The sequence below is a fragment of the Mandrillus leucophaeus genome, unplaced genomic scaffold, assembly GCF_000951045.1.
Source record: "Mandrillus leucophaeus isolate KB7577 unplaced genomic scaffold, Mleu.le_1.0 Scaffold49, whole genome shotgun sequence".
In the NCBI taxonomy this organism is placed as follows: domain Eukaryota; kingdom Metazoa; phylum Chordata; class Mammalia; order Primates; family Cercopithecidae; genus Mandrillus; species Mandrillus leucophaeus.
In genome coordinates, this window is record NW_012105253.1 from 3,918,065 (window position 1) to 3,940,305 (window position 22,241).

The 22,241-nt window shown below is 36.5% G+C and overlaps 1 protein-coding gene across 1 annotated transcript in view; it reads right to left on the bottom strand.

The window, feature by feature from the left end:
• Window positions 1-22,241, bottom strand: part of TRIM24 (tripartite motif containing 24) — a gene marked incomplete at its 5' end in the record, with an annotated part of 148,600 nt that overhangs the window by 42,994 nt on the left and 83,365 nt on the right. Inside the window, 4 exons of the mRNA XM_011995508.1 lie at window positions 467-751; window positions 4,285-4,402; window positions 16,942-17,088; window positions 20,277-20,391. Of these exons, the coding sequence (XP_011850898.1) occupies window positions 467-751; window positions 4,285-4,402; window positions 16,942-17,088; window positions 20,277-20,391 (665 nt within the window). The remainder of the gene's footprint in view (window positions 1-466; window positions 752-4,284; window positions 4,403-16,941; window positions 17,089-20,276; window positions 20,392-22,241) is intronic.

Consider the following 22,241-nt stretch of genomic DNA (forward strand, 5'->3'; position numbering starts at 1 on the left):
TATTTGCTCAGAAATAAAGTTTGAAAAAGGTATATTATAATGAACCACACTTCTGCCCTTTTGTATTTCACTCTGCCCTAGTTTCTAAGATGCAATGTGGTTTACTAAACACCACATCCTCGCAGAGGACAGATTCTTAATGTATTCATCATTCTGAAGCACCAGTATAGGAATTAACAGGTACACAACTTTTCCCATCAATCACAGGCCTGGGTTATTTAGGAATACAAACATTTATCCTCTGCTATAATTTAAAGACAATGAAGGGTAGATGAAAATACATTTATCAGCTAAACAAACCATTAAATCCTTTTTAAGTAGGGATTAAAAACTAGGCATTAAATCAGGGATCCTTAATGTGATAAATTTTTATAAATGCAGATATTTAGATTATGGAAAATGGATGTCTTTGTCATTTTGAGCTGCTCAACACAATTATACTATAATTATCTAAGTGAGGACAGGCCTGCTTCCAAATTTACCTGATGAGAGATGGAAGGTTGCTGGATGGGCCCCTGCATTCTAGGGTTTGGTAAACCCACAGGTGCTGGCCTCCGTTGCACCTGTTGCCTCTGAGCCATTACCTGTTGCTGCATATGCTGGAGCCGTAATTGAGCTAGGCTGATCTGTGTTGGGAACTTGGATAACTGGTTTGATGATAAACCACTTGGTGGCTGTGAATTCTGTTCCACGACAGGATTCTGCTTAGGCATTTGTGGCTGGCTCTCTTTATCCTCAATTACTAAAGAACCTAATTAAAAAGAAAAGGTTAAGGGAAAAAGTTTTTCAGATAGTTGGTGAAATATCACATTTTCTAAGACTATTTTTGCAGAACTTCAAAATTGCCATGGAATTCTCTGGTCTCATGAGCCCTTTTACACTCTGAAAGACAGAGGACCCCCAAACAGCTTTTGTTCATCTAAGTTCTAGTCATCAAAATTTATAATATTAGAAATTAAAAATAACTTTTAAAACTAATTCATTTAAGAATAATAAAACCATAACAACATGTTTTTATAAAACTACATTGTAAAAAATTTGGTAAACATTTTTGGTATTTTAAAATACTGTTTGATGTTTTAAAAAATCTCTTTGAATGTCTGGCTTAATAGCTGAAATCTCATTATCTGTTTCTGCACTATCTATCATAATATATTGTTGAGTTAAAATATATGAAAAAAATTTCAGTCTCACTGTATGGCAGACAGCACCTGACAGCAATAACTTAAGTCTACCCTGAGAGTGACCCTGTATAGCCTAAGAAGAATGTGTGTTTGGAGTTCCGCGCTAAGGAACCTAGGAGTGGCCAACCCAGAGATCCATTCTTTATCAGTGAAGAATATCTGAACTCCCAGGCCAGCCTCTGGAATCCAGGCCATATCGGGGATGGAGGACTTTTGCTTTGTGTTAAATGAAGGTTGCCACATGGAGGTTGCTCGCGGGAGGGTGCTAAGTGCTATATAAACTACTTGCTGGTGGTTCTCTTGTCCAGCCCACTGCCACTGGACTGTCCTGTATGTAAGTTCCCTCCATAAGCCCTGTGTCTCATTCACTAGCTCCAGGTCTCTTCTTGGGCCTCTCTTCTTGGGCCTCTCAAACATGGTCCTATCCCTACTGAAGTCAATAGGGGTCTGGCACAACATTCATCCAGACGTGTAGTTGGAAAAGGGTGACCTTTGTGGTCCCCTGATAGAGTACCAGACTATACTCTGAGAACCGCTGTCATATATCAAAACAAGCAAACCTGACATTGGCTCTAAAAACAATCCCAAAAAGTATTTCTGAATGTTTACTATTAACAAGTTGTGATCTCTCAAGTTTCCTATACCTTTACAATGCATACTATGTTAACTTTTTGATACAGAATACATTGACCAGCTTAAAACTAGTTTTAAGAGTTTAATGGTGCCTTTGAAAGGTCTGATTCAAGCTTGATTTCAACAGTAGAAACTCAAATGTTTATGATTACTCATATGCATTCTAAAAATATATAGTTACTCATTAAATGTTTACTGTGTGTAATTCACTACTACAGGTAGGTGTATGCATATGTTTAAAAGAAACAATAACATTCTCTTTTACACATAAGGGATCTAAGGTTTAGAGAGGTTGTAAAACTTATCCAAAGTCACTCAAGACAGTAACAAAATATTCACCTAGACCAATATTTCTCCCTAGTGTTCTTATACGTTTCTCAGAAGCCATGGGTAACAAGTTTAGGAAACTTGTCTCCTTCTTTAGAGATTTACAATGTAAATCTCACTGTTTATGAATTTACAGTGCTGTAAGTGACAGCTCTGAGAAATTCTAGAGTAAAATATATTGTTTAACGTCCTTATACCGGTTTCACAAACTATTAGACTAGGAGATCCTGTTTTTGTTTTGGCTAAAGTAGATTTATCTGAAACTATATCCATTTATGTGTGTACAGTTTTGAATATAATTCTTAAACGTACTGATGTCTATATGTGGGTGTATTTACCTATTGTGATATAAGTACATAACACATATGACCACTTGTTTGGATTTATATCTTGTGATGGGTTCTGAGTACAGATGAATGTGTAGTGGTAGAGTCAGGTGTGGCAATAAGAGTTACTTATACACATGTTTTGTATTCTAAAGATGCTTCTTTTTGGTAAAATGAGTGTGTATAATTCCAGTTTCCTGCTATGTATCAATATACGTATGTTTGTATCTAAACTAGTCTGCAGGGGTCTCCTTATCACCTTTGCTTCCAGGATAAATCTTTTTGTTCTTCCCTTACGGGTGAGATTGCCTATTTCCTCCTTTCCTGGTGAGTATGAGCTCTTTCTCCAGCCATTTTCTTTTCTCACCCAGAATCTAGTGTTGGGGATGAGAAACCGTCTTTGATGATTCTGAAACAAATTCAATGAGCACCCCTCGCCCCCCACCCCCACCAAAATCAAAAACGATAATACTGTTTGTTGATGAACAGACAATGTGTAGGGAATTCCTAAATTTGTATAGTTTCCCTGTGAGAAATTAAGAAAGAAGGCAAAAAGGTGTTTCTACTCAGCAAATAGTATAATAAAAAAGCTAAAGTAGTAACTTTCTGCCGAACTGCTTGCAAGGATACTTTCATTCCTGATGTTACCAAAATGATGGTCTCTTTTTGTGATAATTCAGTGAGCTCTAATATAGTCATGTGTTGCGAAAGGATGGGGATATGTTCTGAGAAATGTGTCATTTAGGTAATTTTATCTTTAGACAAACATCAGTTTATTTATGTAAACCTATACTGTATAGCCTACTACACACCTAGGTTATATGGCATAGCTTATTGCTAGGTAGAATCTAGGCTACAAACCTGTACAGCATGTAATTGTACTGAATTATCTGGACAATACTGTAGGAAATTGTAACACGATGGTAAGTATCTGTGTATCTAAACATACAAAAGATACAGTAAAAAAGCTCACAGTATTTCTAAGTCATAGATGCAGTTAGTTGATTGAGACATCATTATGCAGTACCTGACTGCTTAAGATTTGGGTACTTGTCAGTATGTATGTTGTACTTCAGTTAGTAAGATATGTATATAACTATTACCTGATCAGGCAAAATAAGAAAACTAAGTCTTCCCTAAGCAAGATAAAGGATTGAACCATTAAGTTCCTACTGAATAGTTCTAAAGATAAGCCAATAAAAATTTAGTCATTTCAAATAAAACTTTCAGGATATCAAAAATCCTTTATCAATGACAAGTCAAGTTAACACATACTGATAAATTTAGAGCTAACAGAACAAACCAGATTTGGGGGATTGAGGGAATAGGACAGGACAGGACACCTAAATCCCTAAGTCTAGACACCCTGTCAGTCAATGTTATAGAATATTTTCTTATCATCCGTACATGTACGTGTGTTTATATTCATGTATATTTGTTACCATATACATACATTGAGAAATACTATCAGATGTCTTTTTAAAACAAAATAATGAAAACATTTTAAAAGTGAGAGAACATATTTTCTTCGATCCTCCAGCATCAGCCTTCCGAGTAGCTGGGACTACAAGCATGTGCCACAACCCCTGGTTAACTTAGAAATCTTATGTGGAAATGGACTCTCCCTATGTTGCCTAGGCTGGTCTTGAACTCCTGGCTCAAATGATCCTTGAGTGATCCCAAAGTGCTAGGATTACAGATGTGAGCCACCGTGCCCACCCTAAGTGAACATATTTTCAGTAACATGTCATAATCATTGAGAGTTCTACAAACAAATGTCACTTTGAGAAATGTATGTAATGGTAATGGCCTACCTAAGTTGATAATATTTTGAGCCCAGAAACTAGGATCACAGTGAAATTGGATGGTGTTGTTGGTCACTGGGGATGCATCACACCTTGCACGAAGGAGGTGCCGTAACCGGTATGTAATCTAGAAGAAAAAGGAGAGACAACTAAATATTAGGCAAATAATTTATTAAGTGCCCAGTAAATATACAAAAACAGTCTCTGGTATGTACATCAATACACAATAAACAATCATATATAGGTCACAAAATTGTGTTGTATGTTGGACATTGTTGGACATTGTGTTGTATGTTGGACATTGTGTTGTATGTTGTATGTTGTATGTTGGACATACAACACAATTTTCTTTCCAAAACAAGTTAAAAAGTTTTGAGGCATAATTCAGTTAGCTGTACTACTGAACCAATTTTGAAGTGACAGGTTAAAGTTAGTTTTTTGGATTACTAATAAAACTGTGCAGAATCACTAACTCAAATATTTGTAAAATAAAAATTATTAATGTATCTTAATGCTTTCATTGACTTTACTTACTCTCTTAGAAGGATTCAGAATTTAGACTAAGGGCTAATGAGTTACAGGGAATACAAATTTGTCTGTGTTCAGGAAAAGGAACTGGGCCTGTAAGTGAGGTGATTCTCCTTGTTCCTCATTACAGTTCTGTTCTCGCCATTGCCCTGAATACAACCAGCTTTGAATCTCACATCATCACACCACACCATCCTCTTTCCTCCACGCTGCAGTCATCAATGAGCATCTACTCATTCTCCCTCAGTCCTTGAAGATTTTAGTTCTTGGTTCACTATCACCATCTCCAACATTAGTCCTGTGGCAATTTTTGATGATTTCAATATCCAACCAAATGATTCACTTCCTCTAGTGCCCAAATACCAATAATCCCCCTAGGTCCTATAAGACTTTGCTTTTTCCATCCTTTCATCTCACTTTACCCTTGCCCTCTATCCCTCAATTCCTCATTATCCAGTCTCAATTCCAGGGTCAATAATCATCATAATTTCCTTACATATATATGTCACGTATGTAACACACATGTCATGACACACGTCATACAGCATGTGTGTCACATGCCATGTAACATGTCACATGTCATATAACATGTGTCACATAGTCATATATAACATCATAGATGTCACATATGTATGACACATATATATGTTAACTCCCCTTTCACTCAATTATATATGCTCACTTCACTCTCCTCAGTGTTTCCCCTAGATAAAACAACTTACCCTGGTTAAATCCCACATGCTGCCTGAACATAATTGAACTGATCTCACTTCAAACACATGACCATTTACTTCAGGTAGGCCATTAAGGCTGACTGGCTATCATATGACATTTCTCTAATCCATTCACTTCCCTACTTTCCTAAATAACTATTTCCTACTTTCTTTTCTCTTTTTGAATCATCAGTGTTTCCTCCCCCATTCTTAATCTTAGCTAATGTACTTAGCATTTCACTGAAAATCAGCAACAATCAAAGATCTTCCACAAACTTCCACCACTTTTCAGTCAATATCCCCTCCTGTTGCAACGGATGATGAAATGTCCATGTTTCTAGTTAAAGCCAGCCTTCCACTTGTGCAGTAGAGCACACCCCATCTTGCCTGCCCAGTAATTTTCATCCCTCTTCTGTAACACCAATTTTCCCATTTTACTGGATCACACCCATCAACATATAAATACGCTTTTAACTTTTTTCAGCTAAAAACAAAACTCTTTAACTCCTTTTCTCCTACCATCAACTACCCCATTTCTTTTACAGCAAAACTCTTCCAAAGACTCATCTAGGTTCACTGTCTCCTATTCTTTCCCATCCATTCTTTCCTGAAACCATTACGTTCACGCTTGTAGCAGCTTTTCACACAGGTGGTCGGTCTGCCTTCATGGAAATGCTTTTTTTCATTTGGTTTCCAGCACACTATAATCCCACTGTTTTTGAACTCCCCAGTAAGGGCAGGGATTCCTCTGCTTCTTGGCAGTGCACGATCTCAGTCTCCATTGTTGGTGATTTCTTCTCTCCCACACTGCTATGTGCTGGAATGCTCAGGGCTGAGTTTTTTTACTTCTCTCTTCCTCTACATTCCTATGTAGTCATGCACCATATAGCAATGTTTCAGTCAACAATGAACCTCATGTACAACAGTGGTCCCATGAAATTATAATGAAGCTGAATAATTCCCATTGCCTAATGATGTTGGAGCTGTAGTAACATCACAGCACCAGGTATTACTCAAGTGCTTATGGTGATGCTGGTGTAAACAAACCTACAGTGCTGCCAGTTGTATAATGATAATAATAAACTACTATGTTATTGGTTTATGTATTTACTATATTACACTTTTTTTTCATTATTTTAGAGTGTACTCCTACTACTTACTAAAAAAAGTGACAGCCTCAGCCAAGTCCTTCAAGAGATAGTCTCGGAAAAAGCATTATTATAATAGGAGATGAGAACTGAATGCATGTTTATGCCCCTGAAGACTTTCCAGGGAGATAAAATGTGGAGGTGTAAGACAGTGATATTGATGATATGAACCTTGGGTAGGCCTAGGCTAATGTGTGTGTTTGCATCTTGGTTTTTAACAAAAAGTTTTAAAATTAACAAATAAATAAGTTTATGAATTAAAGATATAAGGAAGAATTTGTACAATGTGTTTGTGTTTTAAGCTAACTGTTATTACAAAACAGTCAAAACATTTAAAAAATTACAGTTTATAAAGTTAAAAAGTTACAGTAAGCTTTCCTTAAGCTAAAATTTATTATTGAAGAAAAAATATTTTCAAATAAATTTAATGTAGCCTAAAAGCATGGTGCTTATAAAGTCCCCAGTAGTGTACAGTAATGTCCTGCGCCTTCACAATCACTCACGTGCTCACCCAGAGCACTGTAAATTTCCAGTCCTGCAAGCTCCATTCATGGTAAATGCCCTATACCTATACAGGTGCACCTTTTTTTTTTTTTGACTCTCACTCCATCACCCAGGCTGGAGTGCAGTGGTATGATCTCAGCTCGGCTCACTGCAACTTCCATGGTGTATCATTTTTTAATCCTTTGTATTGTATTTTGACTGTACTTTCTCTATGTTTAGATATAAAAACATTTACTATTATGTACAACTGCCTACAGTATTCAGTACAATGATATGCTGTACAGATAGCAGCAACAGGGTAAACCATCTAGGTTTGTGTAAGTACATCCTATGATGTCACACAATGCCTAAATCACCATTTCTGAGAATGCATCCCTGTCATCAAGCAACACATGACTGTACTTTTTATCCTCAGGTGTACTCTTCCTATAACCCTCCCTCTCCATCTCAATTATTGGTAATACTGTTTTTCCCTACAACTTAAAGTCCTCGGCTCCTTTCTTTTTCTTACACTCTATATTCAACCTGTCAGCAAATCCCATTGGCTCTACTTTTAAAACATATGTCTAGACCAGGCACAGTGGCTCACACCTGTAATCCCAACACTTTGGGAGGCTGAGGTGGGCAGATCACGAGGTCAGGAGTTCGAGACCAGCCTGGCCAACATGGTGAAACCTCATCTCTACTTAAAACACACAAAAAATTAGGTGTGGTGGCATGCACCTGTAATCACAGCTACTTGGGAGGCTGAGGCAGGAGAATCACTGGAACCTGGGAGGCACTCCAGCCTGGGTGACAGAGGGAGGCTCTGTCTCCAAAACCATAAATAAATAAATAACTTATTTTGGGACTATGTAGAATATTTAGCAAAGTATTTACCAGGCAGCAGTCAATACAATATACCATTCCCCCCAATTTCCCCCTTTAACTTTTTGCACCCTCTAATAATTCCCACCATAAATCATGCTCATAATGCTAACCATAAGGAATATTCTAAGAACTATGTTTTATCTGAAATTTAATAACTTTTATCTAAAATTTAATAATTTATTTTTTAAAAGTATTATTTTAATTGACCAATAAAAATTGAATATATTTCTGTGTACAGCATGTTTTGAAATAAATATACATTGTGGAATGGTTACATTGAGTTAATTAATCTATGTATTACCTCATATACTTATTTTTTTGTAATGAGAACACTTAAAATCTACTCTCTTAGCAATTTTCAAGAATATAAACGCAGTGGTATTAACTCTAGTTCTCATGTCATATAATAGCTCTGGTGAACTTATTCCTTCCCATCTAATTGAAATTTTGCAGCCTTTGACCAACATCCATTCCAATACCCTGAATCCCTTCCAGCCCTTTGTAACCACCATTCTACTCTCTCTGAGTTTAATTTTTTTCCACATATAAGTGAGATCATGAAGTAAATATAATGTCCTCAAGGTTCATCTATGTTGTTGCAAATGACAGGATTTCCTTCTTTTATAAAGCTAAATAGTATTCCATTGGGTATATGTACCACATTTTCTTTATCCATTTATCTGTTGAACACTTAGGCTGATTCCATTTTTTGGTTATTGTGAGTGTTGCAATGAACCCAGTTACATACATCTATTCAAGATGTTGATTTCATTCCCTTTGAATATATACATACCCAAAAGTGAGACTGCTGGATCATGATACTTCTATATGTAAATTTTCAAGGAACTTCCATACTGTTTTCTATGGTTGTACTAATTTACATTCTCATCAACAGGATGCAATCGTTCCCCTTTCTCCATTTCCTTTCCAACACCTGTTACCTTTATCTTTTTGACAATAGCTATTTAATCATTTATTTTTAAATAATTTTGAAATCATAGAAACACTGCCAGAAAAGTAAAAGAACCCTACATTTGTTTCACCCAAATTCCCTAAGTGTTAAGTTATGACATTTGCTCCAGTGCCCACCCAACTGCTCCTACACACGCTAATTTTTTCCGAAACTTTTGAGAGCAAGCTACAGGCGTGAGGTCCTGTCTTCCCTAAATACTGCAGTATGGATATCCTAAAACAAAGATCTTCTAACATAACCAAATCCCAGATTCCAAATTCATAAACCAACTGTTACAACACAGCCATCCAGTTTAAACACTTCATCCAAATGCCAAGTTTCAGCAGTCTTTTCCATGATGCTATCAAGGATACAAAATTGCTTAGCTGCCTCATTATTTAGTTGCTTAGTCTTTCCCTTTCGTTCATGTCCCTGATGTCTTTTGAAAATTTTATGCCTTACATTCTGTAGGATGACCTTGAACCTGGGTGGTATTTCTTCCTGATCAGACTTAGTTACAGTATTCTTGGCAAGAATACCATACAAATGATGACGTGCCAGGAAACATAGGATGTCAAATTGTCGTACCACTGGTGATATTAATCTTGATCCATAATTCTGCTACACAATTTCTTAAACTTAAAGTTGAAGAGGTATTCTGAGATTTTACTAATACTCTGTTCCCCATCAATCCTCTGCCCAGTATATTTGCAGCCACTGATTACTCCTCTCAAATTACCTCTATGATAGTGACCAAATGTGCTTCTGTATACCCATTGTTTTATAACCGTCACTTTTAGTTTTGTTATCAACTTCTCCCCCAAATAATCTACTCTTTACTGATTTATGTTATTATGAACTCATGTATTCTTATTTAATTCAGTGTGTTACAATTTATTATAGTGACTTATTTTGATCCTCAAATTTGTTCTTGGTTTTCCCAGTGGGAGCCCTTTTACACTGAATCCTGTTCCCTTTGACATGTCCCCATTATTCTCTGAGCATTTCAGTAGTTTTCTGGTATAACAACACGTTCTGGGCACACCTTTTACTTTCCTCCCCTTTCTTTGGTATTTTGAAACCAAGATCTGGAAGGAAGTGGCCTCACTGCTATTGGGATGCAGCACACCAACATCGAATATATATATATGCATACAGATGGACATATACATCTATAACTATTTCTAGATCTCAGTCCAAGAATAAAAATAAAACTCTAAGTTCACACTTGTACTCTTAATTCCAATCCAACACATCTTTGGGCCCTTCCTAGCCTAACTTCTTTCTAAATACCTTCTCTGGAAACTTGGCTGCCATTACCTTCAATATATTTACTTACTTATTCAATCCATTTACTTATTTACTCAATGTAACCAAAATCCAAATGACACTGGCTAATTCTTCTTACCACTTCTGTATTCCTCCCTCACCACTTCACATCCGTGGCTGCCAGCTTCATGCCTGTTGTGGTTCCCCAACCCTCTCCAATATGCAGTGACCTCAGTCACCATGCTGATGCCTCCATGCCGGGAAGAGAAGGTGAGACAATAAGATTCTTTATAGTTTTTATGTGAATATATAGATACACACACACACACACACACACACACACACAGATTTTATGTATTATGTATATTGATAATGATGATATCTTGGGGATAGGGTCCAAATCTAAATATGAAATTCATTTATATTTCATATACTCAATACACATAGCCTGAAAGCAACTGTATACAATATTTCTAATAATTTTGTGCATGAATCCAAGTTGTGTTCAATTCTTATGTGTGTAATTTCCCACTTGTGGTGTCATGATGGTGCTCAAAAAGTTTTGAATTTTGGAGAACTTCAGATTTCAGTCGGGATGCTTAACCTGTGTAAGAAACTCACACAACTCAATAGCAAAAACCCAAATAACGTGATTAAAAAATGAACAAAGAGTTTGAATTTACATTTTTCCAAAGAAGACATAAAAATGTCCAACAGGCATATGAAAAAATGCTTCACATCACTAATCAATAGGAAAATTCAAATCAAAACCACAATGAGCTATCACCTCATATCTGTTAGGATCCAGCTAATATCAAAAAGACAAGAAAGACAAGTGTTGGCCAGGGTGTGGAAAAAAGGGAACCCTTTGTACACTTTAGGTGGGAATGCAGATTGGTGCAACCACTATGGATAACAGTATGGAGGTTCTTCAAATAATTAAAAACAGAACTAGTATAGGTCCAGCTATCCCTCTGTCGGGTATATTATGACAGGAAATGAAATAGGATCTTGTAGAGATATCTGCACTCCCATGTCACTGCAGCATTATTCACAATGGCCAAGATAGAAAAACAACCTGTATCCAATGATGCATGGATAAATAAATTGTGGTAGATATATATAATAGAATATTATTCAGCCTTTAAAAAGGAAAGAAATCCTGCTATTTGTGATAAGAAGGATGAACCTTGAGGACACTATGATAAGTGAAATAAGCCAGATCCAGAAAGAAAAATACTGTATAATCTCACTTATACATGGAATATTTTTAGAAAGTTGAAGACAAAGTGGTATGGTGATTACTAGGGGCTAGGTGGGTAGGAAATGTAGAGAAGTCAAAGGGTACAAATTTCCAGGTAGGTAGAATGAATAAGCATTGAGATTTAATGTACAGAGTAAGAACTACAGTTAGTAACATTGTAATGCCGGCCAGATGTGGTGGCTCACACTTGGAGTTCAAGACCAGCTGGGGTGACAGAGCAAGACCTTGTCTCTCAAAAAAAAAAAAAATCTGGCCTATGGTGGCATGCACCCGTACTCCCAGCTACTTGGGGCACTGAGGCAAAAGGCTCGCTTGAGCCTGCAAGTTTGAGGCTGCAATGAGCTATCATCATGTCACTGCACTCTATCCTGGGTGATAGAGGGAGACCTTGTCTCAAAAAACAAACAAACAAACAAACAAACAAAAAAAACCCAAAAGAACAAACCAAAAAAACCTCCTTAATAACACTGTAATGTATATCAAAAATTTGCTATAGATTTTAGGTGTTCTTACCATACACACAGATACAAGGTAACTAGGATAATGAATATTAATCTGTTTGATTGAAACAATAATTTCAATATACATATATGTCAGAATATCATATTGTATACATTAAATATATAATAAAATATAAATAAATTTTTAAAAACAGCAAGCCAAGCTTGAGGTTTCAGGGCTGCTAGGCATTTCATTTTCATTTTTTAAGCATATAAAATCCATCATTTAAAGGATAACCTAAGTAAACATGGCTATATTTACAAAGCAGAACTCTGGAGAATAGAGTTATACAATATAATGATTTTCACATTTTCTGAAGTTAGAAAATCTTCTAAATGTTTAAAAACAATCACAAACCTCAGCTCTGCACGCATTATAGGCAAATTGTTATCTATAGCTGCTACTAGAAATGCATCAATGCTCACTTGGGTTCCACAGTGTTTTAAAATTTAGTTAACCAAGATAATGGTAATACTAGTACTATATGATTCACTGTTCCTATTTTCTTCTATGTATCATACAGATGACTATCTCTTTCATTCCTATTTCAACAGATCATTGTGTAAATTAATTTATCCCATCTCCTGTTTTTATTTTCTCCATACAGAACAGAATGAAAAACACATTTTTAGATTGATAAGGAAATTGAAGGAATGCTTATCTGATTGCGTGAATAATGTATCTTACACATACATACTCATGATGGATTAAGTTGAAAAACATAATTCTCTATTCCCTCTATCCCTTTTCTATTTGACTTTCAGAAAAATATAAGTAACAGAATACGGAAGGTACATAGTATATAGATGTTTCCCATTAAAACTAATGAAAAAATAAAAATCAGGATAGAAACTATAGCACTGATAATTATGAAAGGAAAACAAATCCTAACAATTAAATATAATTCATTATTAAGAAAAGTTATAGAACTCTGATGTCACTCAATATTTGAAGTTATTTCATAAAGTTTATCCAGAATCACATTTCCTTATTTTAAAATTGTATAGAAAATTTCTGGACTTCCATATTTTGGAATAGGTGACAGAAAACTTGATTTGGAGGTAGTAATACAAGTATACCTCACTTTACTGAGCTTTACTTTACTGCACTTCGTAAGTACTGTAAATTTTACAAATTTAAGGTTTGCGACACCACATTGAGAAAATCAGCACCATTTTTCCAACAGCACATGCTCATGTGTCTCTGACACATTTTGGTAATTCTTAACAATAGTCTGTTACAGTGATCTGTGGTCTTTAATGTTAATATTGTGACTGTTTTGGGACATCACAAACTACTTCCACGTAAGAGCAAACATAAATAGTATATTCTGTTTGTACCACCATTTAGCCATTCTTTCTTCCTCTCCTCAGGCCTCCCTAGTTTCAGACGCAACAATTTAATAACCCTGCAATAGTCTCTAAGTGCTCAAGTGAAAGGAAGAGTTGCATGACTCTCACTAATCGAAAGTTAGAAATGAGTAAGCTTACTGAAGAAGGCAGGTCCAAAGCTGAGACAGGCTGAAAGCTAGGCCTCTTGCACCAGTTAGCCAAGTTGTGAATGTAAAGGAAAAGTTCTTGAAGGAAATTGAAAGTGTTACTCCAGTGAACACATGAATGATGAGAATGCCAAGCAGACTTGTTGCTGACAGGAAGAAAGTTTTGTGGTCTTGATAGAAGATCAAACCAGCTATGACACTCCCTTAACCCAAGATCTAATTCAGAGAAAGGTCCTAAAACTCTCTTTAATTCAATGAAGGCTGTGAGAGGTGAGGTAGCTGAGAGGTGAGAGGTGAGGAAGCTGCAAAAGAAAGTTTTAAGGTGGCAAAGGTTGGTCCATGAGATTTATGGAAAGAAACCATCCATTCTGCAGTATCCACAATATAAAAGTACAAGGTGAAGCACCAAGTGCTAATGTAGAAGCTTCAGCAAATTAATCAATAAGATCTAGCTAAGATCATTGACGAAGGTGGCTACTCTAAATAACACATTTCAATGTAGATGACACAGACTTCTATTGGAAGATGATGCCATCTAGAAATTTCATACAAGGCACGGCTTCAAATCCTCAAAGGACAGACTGACTCGTTAGGGACTAATGCAGCTGGTGACTTGAAGTTGAAGCCAATGGTCACTGACCACTCCAAATAACCTAGAGCCCTTAAGAATTATGCTAAATCTATACTGCTTTTGTGTTCTATAAGTGAAAATAAAGGCAGGATGACCGCACACCTACTTACAATATATTTTAGTTATTATTTTAAGCCCACTTTTGAGACACACTGCTCAGAAAATAAAGGATTTTAAAATATTACTGCTCATTGACAAATACAACCGGTCACCTAAGAGCTCTCATGGAAATATATAAGGAGATTAAGGTTGTTTTTATGCCCACTAACACAACATCCATTCTGCAGCCCATGAATCAAGAAGTAATTCTGATTCTCATGTCTTTTTTTTCCATTTGGTACCGATAGGGTCTCACCCTGCGGCGCAGGGTGGTCTTGAACTCCAAGCCTCAAGTAAGCCTCCTGCCTCAGCCTCTCAGTGTTGGTATTATAGGTGCATGGCCTCAAGTATTATTTAAGAAATAATTATTAAGAAATACATTATGTGGCTGGTGCAGTGGTTCATGCTGTAATCCCAGCACTTTGGGAGGCCGAGGCAGGCGGGTCACTTGAGGTCAGGAGTTCAAGACCAGTCTGGAAAACATAGGCAAACCCCGTCTCTTACAAAAAAAAATAGAAAAATTAGCTGGGCATGGTGGCATGCCTAGAGTCCCAGCTATTGGGAGGCTGAGGCAGGAGAATTGCTTGAACCTGGGAGCTACAGGTTGCAGTGAGCTGAGATCACGCCACTGTACTCCAGTCTAGGCGACAGAGTGAGACTCCATCTCAAAAAAACAAAAGAAAAGAAAAGAAATACATTACATAAGGCTAGTATAATAGCCACCATACACAGTGATTCCTCTGATGATCTGGGCAAAGTAAATTAAAAACCTTCTAGAAAGGACTCATTATTCTAGATGCCATTAAGAACCTTAGTGGTTCATGGGAGGAGATAAATATGCCAATATTAACAGGAGTTAGGAATAAGTTGATTCCAACCTTTAGGGATGAACTGGAGGAATTCAAGACTGCAGTGAAGAAGGAACTACAGATGTGATAGAAACAGCAAAAGAACTGGAATTAGAAGTAGAGCCTGAAGATGTGACTGAATTGCTGCAATCCTATGATCCAACTTGAATGGATGAACAGTTGCTTCTTATGGATGAGCACAGAAAAGTAGTTTCTTGAGATAGAAATTACTCCTGGTGAAGATGCTGTGATCATTGTTGAGATGACAACAAAGAATTTAGGATATTCCATAAACTTAGGTGATACTGTAGCTACAAGCTTTGAGAGGACTGACTCCAATTCTGAAAGAAGTTCTATTGTAGGTAAAATGCTATCAAATTATCATTGCATGCTATGCAGAAATCTTTCATTAAAAAAGAGTCAATCAATGTAAACTTGTCATCTTAAGATACTGCCACAGTTATCCCAACCTTCAGCAACTACAATCCCAGTAGCCATCAACATCTCTATCAGCAAAAAGACTGACTCTTGAAGGCTCAGATGATTAACATTTTTAGCAATAAGGTATTCTTTAGGGTGCAGCGGCTCACGCCTGTAAATCCCAGCACTTTGGGAGGCCGAGGCGGGCAGATCATGAGGTCAGGAAATCGAGACCATCCTGGTTAACACGGTGAAACCCCTCTCTACTAAAAAAATACAAAAAAAAAAATTAGCCGGGCGAGGTGGCGGGCGCCTGTAGTCCCAGCTACTCGGGAGGCTGAGGCAGGAGAATGGTGGCGTGAACCCGGGAGGCAGAGCTTGCAGTGAGCAGAGATGGCGCCACCGCACTCCAGCCTGGGTGACAGAGCGAGACTCCGTCTCCCAAAAAAAAAAGGATTATTTAATTAAGGTATATACCTTGTTTTTTTAAAAACATAATACTATTGCACAGTTATATGCGCTGGAAAACTTAAAAAAAAAACTGTATGGCTAGGCTTATTATGATATTTGCTTTATTGCAATAGTCTGGAACTGAACCTACGGTTTATAGTATACTTTGGAGTATAAATCTCTGTTGAATCTTTAATAAGATGAATGTAAAGCAGGAATTTTAAAGAATGTAGCTAAATGTCTTCTATACCTTTGTTACTCAAAGCACAGCCCACAGACCAAGTAGCATCAGCGTCAGTTGCAAGCTTGTTAGAAATTCACAAGCCCCACCCCAGACCTCCTGACCAGAATCCTCAAGTGATGTGGTAGTCACATGTTAAGTAGCAAGGTTCTAGACCAGTGTCAAATAGTTCACCAAATCACAGAGCTATTTTTCTGTGGCAAAAACATCCAACACCACAGATTGCCGTGTAGCACCAACAATAACACAGGCTCAGGTCATGTCTGAGATCATATTATAAACCCTGGCTATACCTCTTATTGTGTGATGTTAGACATGTTACATAATCACATGCCTTAGTTTCATCATGTGTACAATGGAGGTGAATAGGTATATCTCATAAGAATAATGTAAAAGTTTATATATTACATGGAAATTCTTAGAATTAGTACCTGGCACACTATAGGTAATCAGAAAATGTTCACTATCATCCTTATTTTTGGTATCAAGTTCAATTGCTATGAAGACAGTGAATACTTGGAAAGAACAAAGAAGGAATTCATGACAAATTAAAACTGAAATTACACCCAAATTATGCCAGGTAAAAATATTTAAACCAAAATATTTTGATAAATATTAGAAATAGGTAAAAAGCATTAACGCACAAGCAGAATAAATTTTAAGCATTACAATGGCTCCATTGTTTTACTGTGCATTTATACAGGATATTAAATAGCATACTTTATCTTACCAGTCGTTTGCTATAAAGTAATGCTGTGCTGCTGCCACTGGAAACTGCCCATTTAGAAAAATGCATGACATGCTCCAATTGTTTAGAAAGTCCAGCCACTTCCTGTTGTTGTTGCATAAGTTTCATGCGATGGTCCTTTGCAAGGCTCTGAAAACAAGAAAATAATTTCAAAATTAGTATCAGCACGTAATATAGACTTCAATGGTCATTTCCAGGTAAACAAATTAGAATAACTACAATCTCTAAGTACTCAATTTACTGAAACTAAAAATACTCTTAGTGTTTTCCCTATTAGTACAAAGGATCATTTTCACTATAGCAAAAAACTGCATCCCAAATGTGGCCCCTCAGCCCTCAAGACCCTGGATCAGGGGCCTTACGTATTCTGGGAGTTAACTCTGTTCGTGCATCTTACAATACATAAAAAAGGATAGATTAGCTATAATACAGTAAAAGCCTATGAAATTCAACATTCACAAATAAGACAGATGTACTATCCAGCAAACCTGTAAAGTAACTCAATCACGTAATTTACTCAATCATATGATTTCACCTTTTAGGGATTCTACTTCACAGTTGCACTTGCAAGTAGTTTGTGCAAAACAGAGTCATGCTGTGTTGTAGATGACACTTATCCTTTGTATGTGGTAATTTTTTTAAAAGGCATCACATTATTTCTGTCTATTGAGAATTAACATGGGAGCCAACAGATGCACGATTGTGCCAATGCACTTTAAGAAAAGCTACATAAAATAATATAGATTTCTCTAAGGGAAGTATGTATGTACTTTCCTTAGAGAAGGCAGATAATCAAAAGTAGAGCACACTGAACTTGGGTATTTTAAAGGTTCCTATCCAAAAACCTCATCCTAGATCTAGCAAGGAAAAAGGAGAACAGGACTTTCTACTGTCTCAGATAAATTAGAAAAGTTTAAAACTAAAATTGCTATACTACAACATGGACTTACATTCTCAATAAAAAGCGAACCCAGATCCTGGCCCTAGTCAGTTCCAGATTTGGAAAATACACTTGAGCTACACTGAGTTAAGCGGGAAATTGCAGTTGTCTGTCTGAGGGACTGGTAACGGCCAATGACTCTGCCATATGTAATTTAAGTTCAGAGAGACAGTAATTTGCCTAGTAGGCTATTTTTGACCTCTGTAAAAATTTATTAAGTGTTTCTTTGGAAACATTCTAGTAGGAATAGAAATTGTTTACTTTGAAGAGGTTGAGAATTAAGAATTAAGAATTGAGAATTAAGAATTAAGAATTAAGAATTTTTTGGCCTTCTATCCTAAATATCTATTTCAGCCAATTTCTTATGAGTCTTAACAGATAAAAGGGGTTATGTTTATTTGCCTTTAAAAGGGACTCCAACCAGCCTGGGCAACATAGTGAGACCACATCTTTACAAAAAAAAAAAAAAAAAAAAAAAATTAGCCAGGAGTGGCAGCACATGCCTTGTAGTCCCAGCTTCTCAGGACGCTCAGTCAGAAGGATTGCTTGTAGTCCCAGTTTCCCAGGAGTTTGAGGCTACAGTAAGCCAAGGCCATACCACTACACTCAAGCCTAGATGACAAACTGAGACCTTGTCTCTAAAAAGTAAAATAAGAAAATTCACTAGAGTGAGACTTCATCTCTACAAAAATAAAAAATTAGTCAGGTGTGGTTGCACAGCTACTCAGGAGGCTGAGGTGGGAAGACTGCTCGAGCTCGGGAGGTAAATGCTACAGTGAAAACACCACTGCATTCAAGCTTGGAGAACAAAGTAAAACACTGTCTCAAAAAAAAAAGCCGGGGGCGGGGAGGTGGGGTAGTTCATACCTGTAATGTCAGTACTTTGGAAGGCTGAGGCAGGCAGACTGCCTGATCCCAGGAGTTTGAGACCAGCCTGAGCCAACGTGTCAAAACCCCCTCTCTCAAAAAAAAAAAAAAAAAATTAGCCAGGCATGGTGGCATACACTTGTAGTCCTAATTACTCGAGAGGCTGTGATGAGAGGATCACCTGAGCCCAGGAGGTGGAGGCTGTGGTGAGCCATGATTCATGCTATTGCACTTCCATCTGGGCAACAGAGCGAGACCGTGTCTCAAAAAAAAATTATTTTTTAAGAATGAACCTGGTCATCAGTAGATATATACTGACCAGGTTCATTCTTACATATTTGCATTTTCTTTGTAAAGCTCTTCAAGTGATTCTGATGTACACAGTCAAGTTTGAAAACACAGACATAGTAATGTATGCACTAGTAGTATCTGGGAAAGCAAATCAAAGTGATATTTGATTTTAAGCAGTTTTAGAAACTTAAATTTCTACTTAAATTTTTTTTTTTTTTTAAGTCACAGACCTTAAACAAATAGTTACTATAAATGGGGTCTGATTCTTCCTGCCCAGAATACTTCCTCACTAAATAACTACATTTCCAAAAGAACAGAGAATTATTTTAGTCTTTGTTTCCTGTACAGCTGGTAATACACAGGAATGACCATGCTTTCCCAGAAGGGATAGAACTTTCTGACAGAAACCTTATAATTTGGCAAACTATGACATAAAGAAGATTATCTAAATTATTTCTAGAAGTCTTATTTTTTCCTCAAATCTTCAAACATTAGGATTCTTTTATTTTTTTCTCATTTGCTTCTTTACTGTATCAATATGCTTTCTATGTCAACATACTAAAGGAATACCTAAAAATCATGCAATTAATATTATAGATTAATGTATCATGTAGGTGTTACAACTTTCTATTATTTGAAGGGAAAACAAAAGTTTGGATCTTGACCTTCATGAGTTTTAAAAAGCTGAGGAAGATAGTAATGTTTTTCTTATCTGCAGTGAGAAACAACTAAGTGCCTTGGGCATATCTCCCCAAGTGCTGCTCTCGCAATTAGAATTATAAAATGTTGAGGGCAGGGCTAGCCGTACTCTTTCACCTAACTTCTCACAGGGTTGAATATATATACTTGAGAACTAAACTGAAGTGTATCTTTCTAGAAAATTTCGCTCCACTAAACCCCCTTATGATGCAAAGTTGTCACTTCAGTTAATCTCCAAAATAACTCATCTGTTTAACATTCAGAGATCCTCCTACAAGCAAGGCATTATAATTTGTGCTATAAAGAAAACAATCAGTCGTCAGACATTCACAGTGTATTATAAAGTTTTAAATTGTCAGCTACAATAAAAAAATCCAGCAAAGGAAAACTTGGGAGTGGGGAAAAAAAGTATTGAATCATAAATGAAACAATTATATTAAAAGCACTATGATTTCTACTTCACAGTACTTTAGGAAATACTATGTTGAATCGATATACTATCCCATGGGCAGTCACTTACCTCTAACTGATGCAGTAGAGCTTTTCCTTTTTTATTTATTTCTACCATCAATGTAAATATAGCAACTTTAATATCCTGTTCCACCTGCTTTTGATTTTGATTTACTTCAATAATTCTGAAAATTAAAAGGGGGAAAAACATAAGGCAGATTTTTTTGTATAATATTTAAAATTGATGTTTTAATGTCTACATTAGACCAAAATGTTTTCAGCCCTTAGAAGCTCTGCTATTTCTAAGTCCTTCACTTTAAATTGACTGTCTTGAAGATGAGACAGCAGAAATATAATTCTTCTGAAAGATATCACCACTTAATCTTAAAATTAAGTCTTGAATCTTAAAGTTAGAAAAGAATGAGTACATTTTAAGAAAATACAGTTTGGAAAAATTATGATGACACCCAGGAAAATCAAGGCTCTACCTAAAAGGATGGGGGGTGGGGGTGGACTAAAAAGGATTTATAAACCATGATTCTGAACAAGTTCTACTATATTAATTGCAACCAAAAGCTAGAAAAGTGTACATGTGATACTGTTTTCTTAGTAATCTTAACTGCTACGGTATTCACACACCTAAGTAGAAAAAGACAAAAATACTAGTTTGCTACTTAACCCATTCTTTGCAAAATTAGCAGCCAAATAACCATGTTTTATCAACTACATACCTCTCTTGAGGTGGGAAATTAAAGAAAAAAAGAAAAATAAAATTAAAAAGAGAAAAGCAAGTTTGAAAAACAAGCTTTCCTGTATTAGGCTGACTTATCCCAGAGGCAGAAATAGGCACAGCCCAGACCCAGGAAAGTCTTGATAATATTATCTAAGAAACTAGGGCTCAAAGGAATGTGCTCTGAAGACTCTCCCAGCACTCCCTCAACATGGGGAGAAGAAAAAAACAAATTTTCTTTATTTTCCTTTCTCCTATGGTATGAGTAAACTTATGAGTTTATTGATTCCTGTTTTCTATAACTAGTAACTTTAAGTATTGTTTTATCTAAGCAGCTCAGCGAAGGTCATGAGACATGCCTGAGCGGGCCTGGATTGTAGCCATCCAGACACCATAGTGAAGGTTATGAGATAAGTCCGTGCAAGGCACTAGAGCAACCCTAGGTAACAGCCATCTAAGCTGCATAGCAAGAATCATATGTAAGTCTGAGTTATGAACCTGTCAAAGTATGATTAACTGCCTTTGTTCTGCTTTTGTACCTGAGCTTTCGTGCCACTATGCTTCACGCCACTGTAAGCTTGTTTCAAAGTAGCCCACCCTCTTTTAGAATTGTGTATAAAAGCCAAGTCTGGTCTTTGTTCTAGGCCCAGTCTTTGGCTGTTAATCCGCTGGGTCTGAGTACACTCAATAAAATCCTCCTGTTCTACCTACTGGTCTCTCCAGTCTCCTGATTCCTGCAACACTCTTACAGGAAGAAAAACATACGGTACCACACCAGAATGTTATAGAAAATAACAGAGCATCCGCCAAACTTTGTGAGATTAAATTAAAAGCTTAATTTCTTCTGCAAGCTTCTCCCACAGTTACCCTCCAAAACTTAAAACCAAACTGGCAGAAACTTTATTTCCTGCTGGAAATTCTTCAAGATAATTATTTGACATCAACATTACTACAGGATCAAGGGAACCAGATAAGTCTGAGAAGCAACCAATCTCAAAAAACTCATTTAAGTATTCATGATGGTAGAATAGGATGAATAAGGGAAAAACAGTGGCATGGGGGCAAATGCATAAAAATGAATATCAGTTACTCTAATAAATGTACCCTTTTATAATCAGATAGGTTATAAAGATATATAAGCAATTTGCACTTAACAAAGATTCTTTAATTTTTGCCTCAATTCAGAAATCAAAATTGTTACACACAATGTTATAATTTTGTAGAAGAAATAAAGCACAAATCACTTTACAAAAATAAAAGAACAAATTTGAAGAACACTATCTTAAGACTTACTATAAAAAGCTA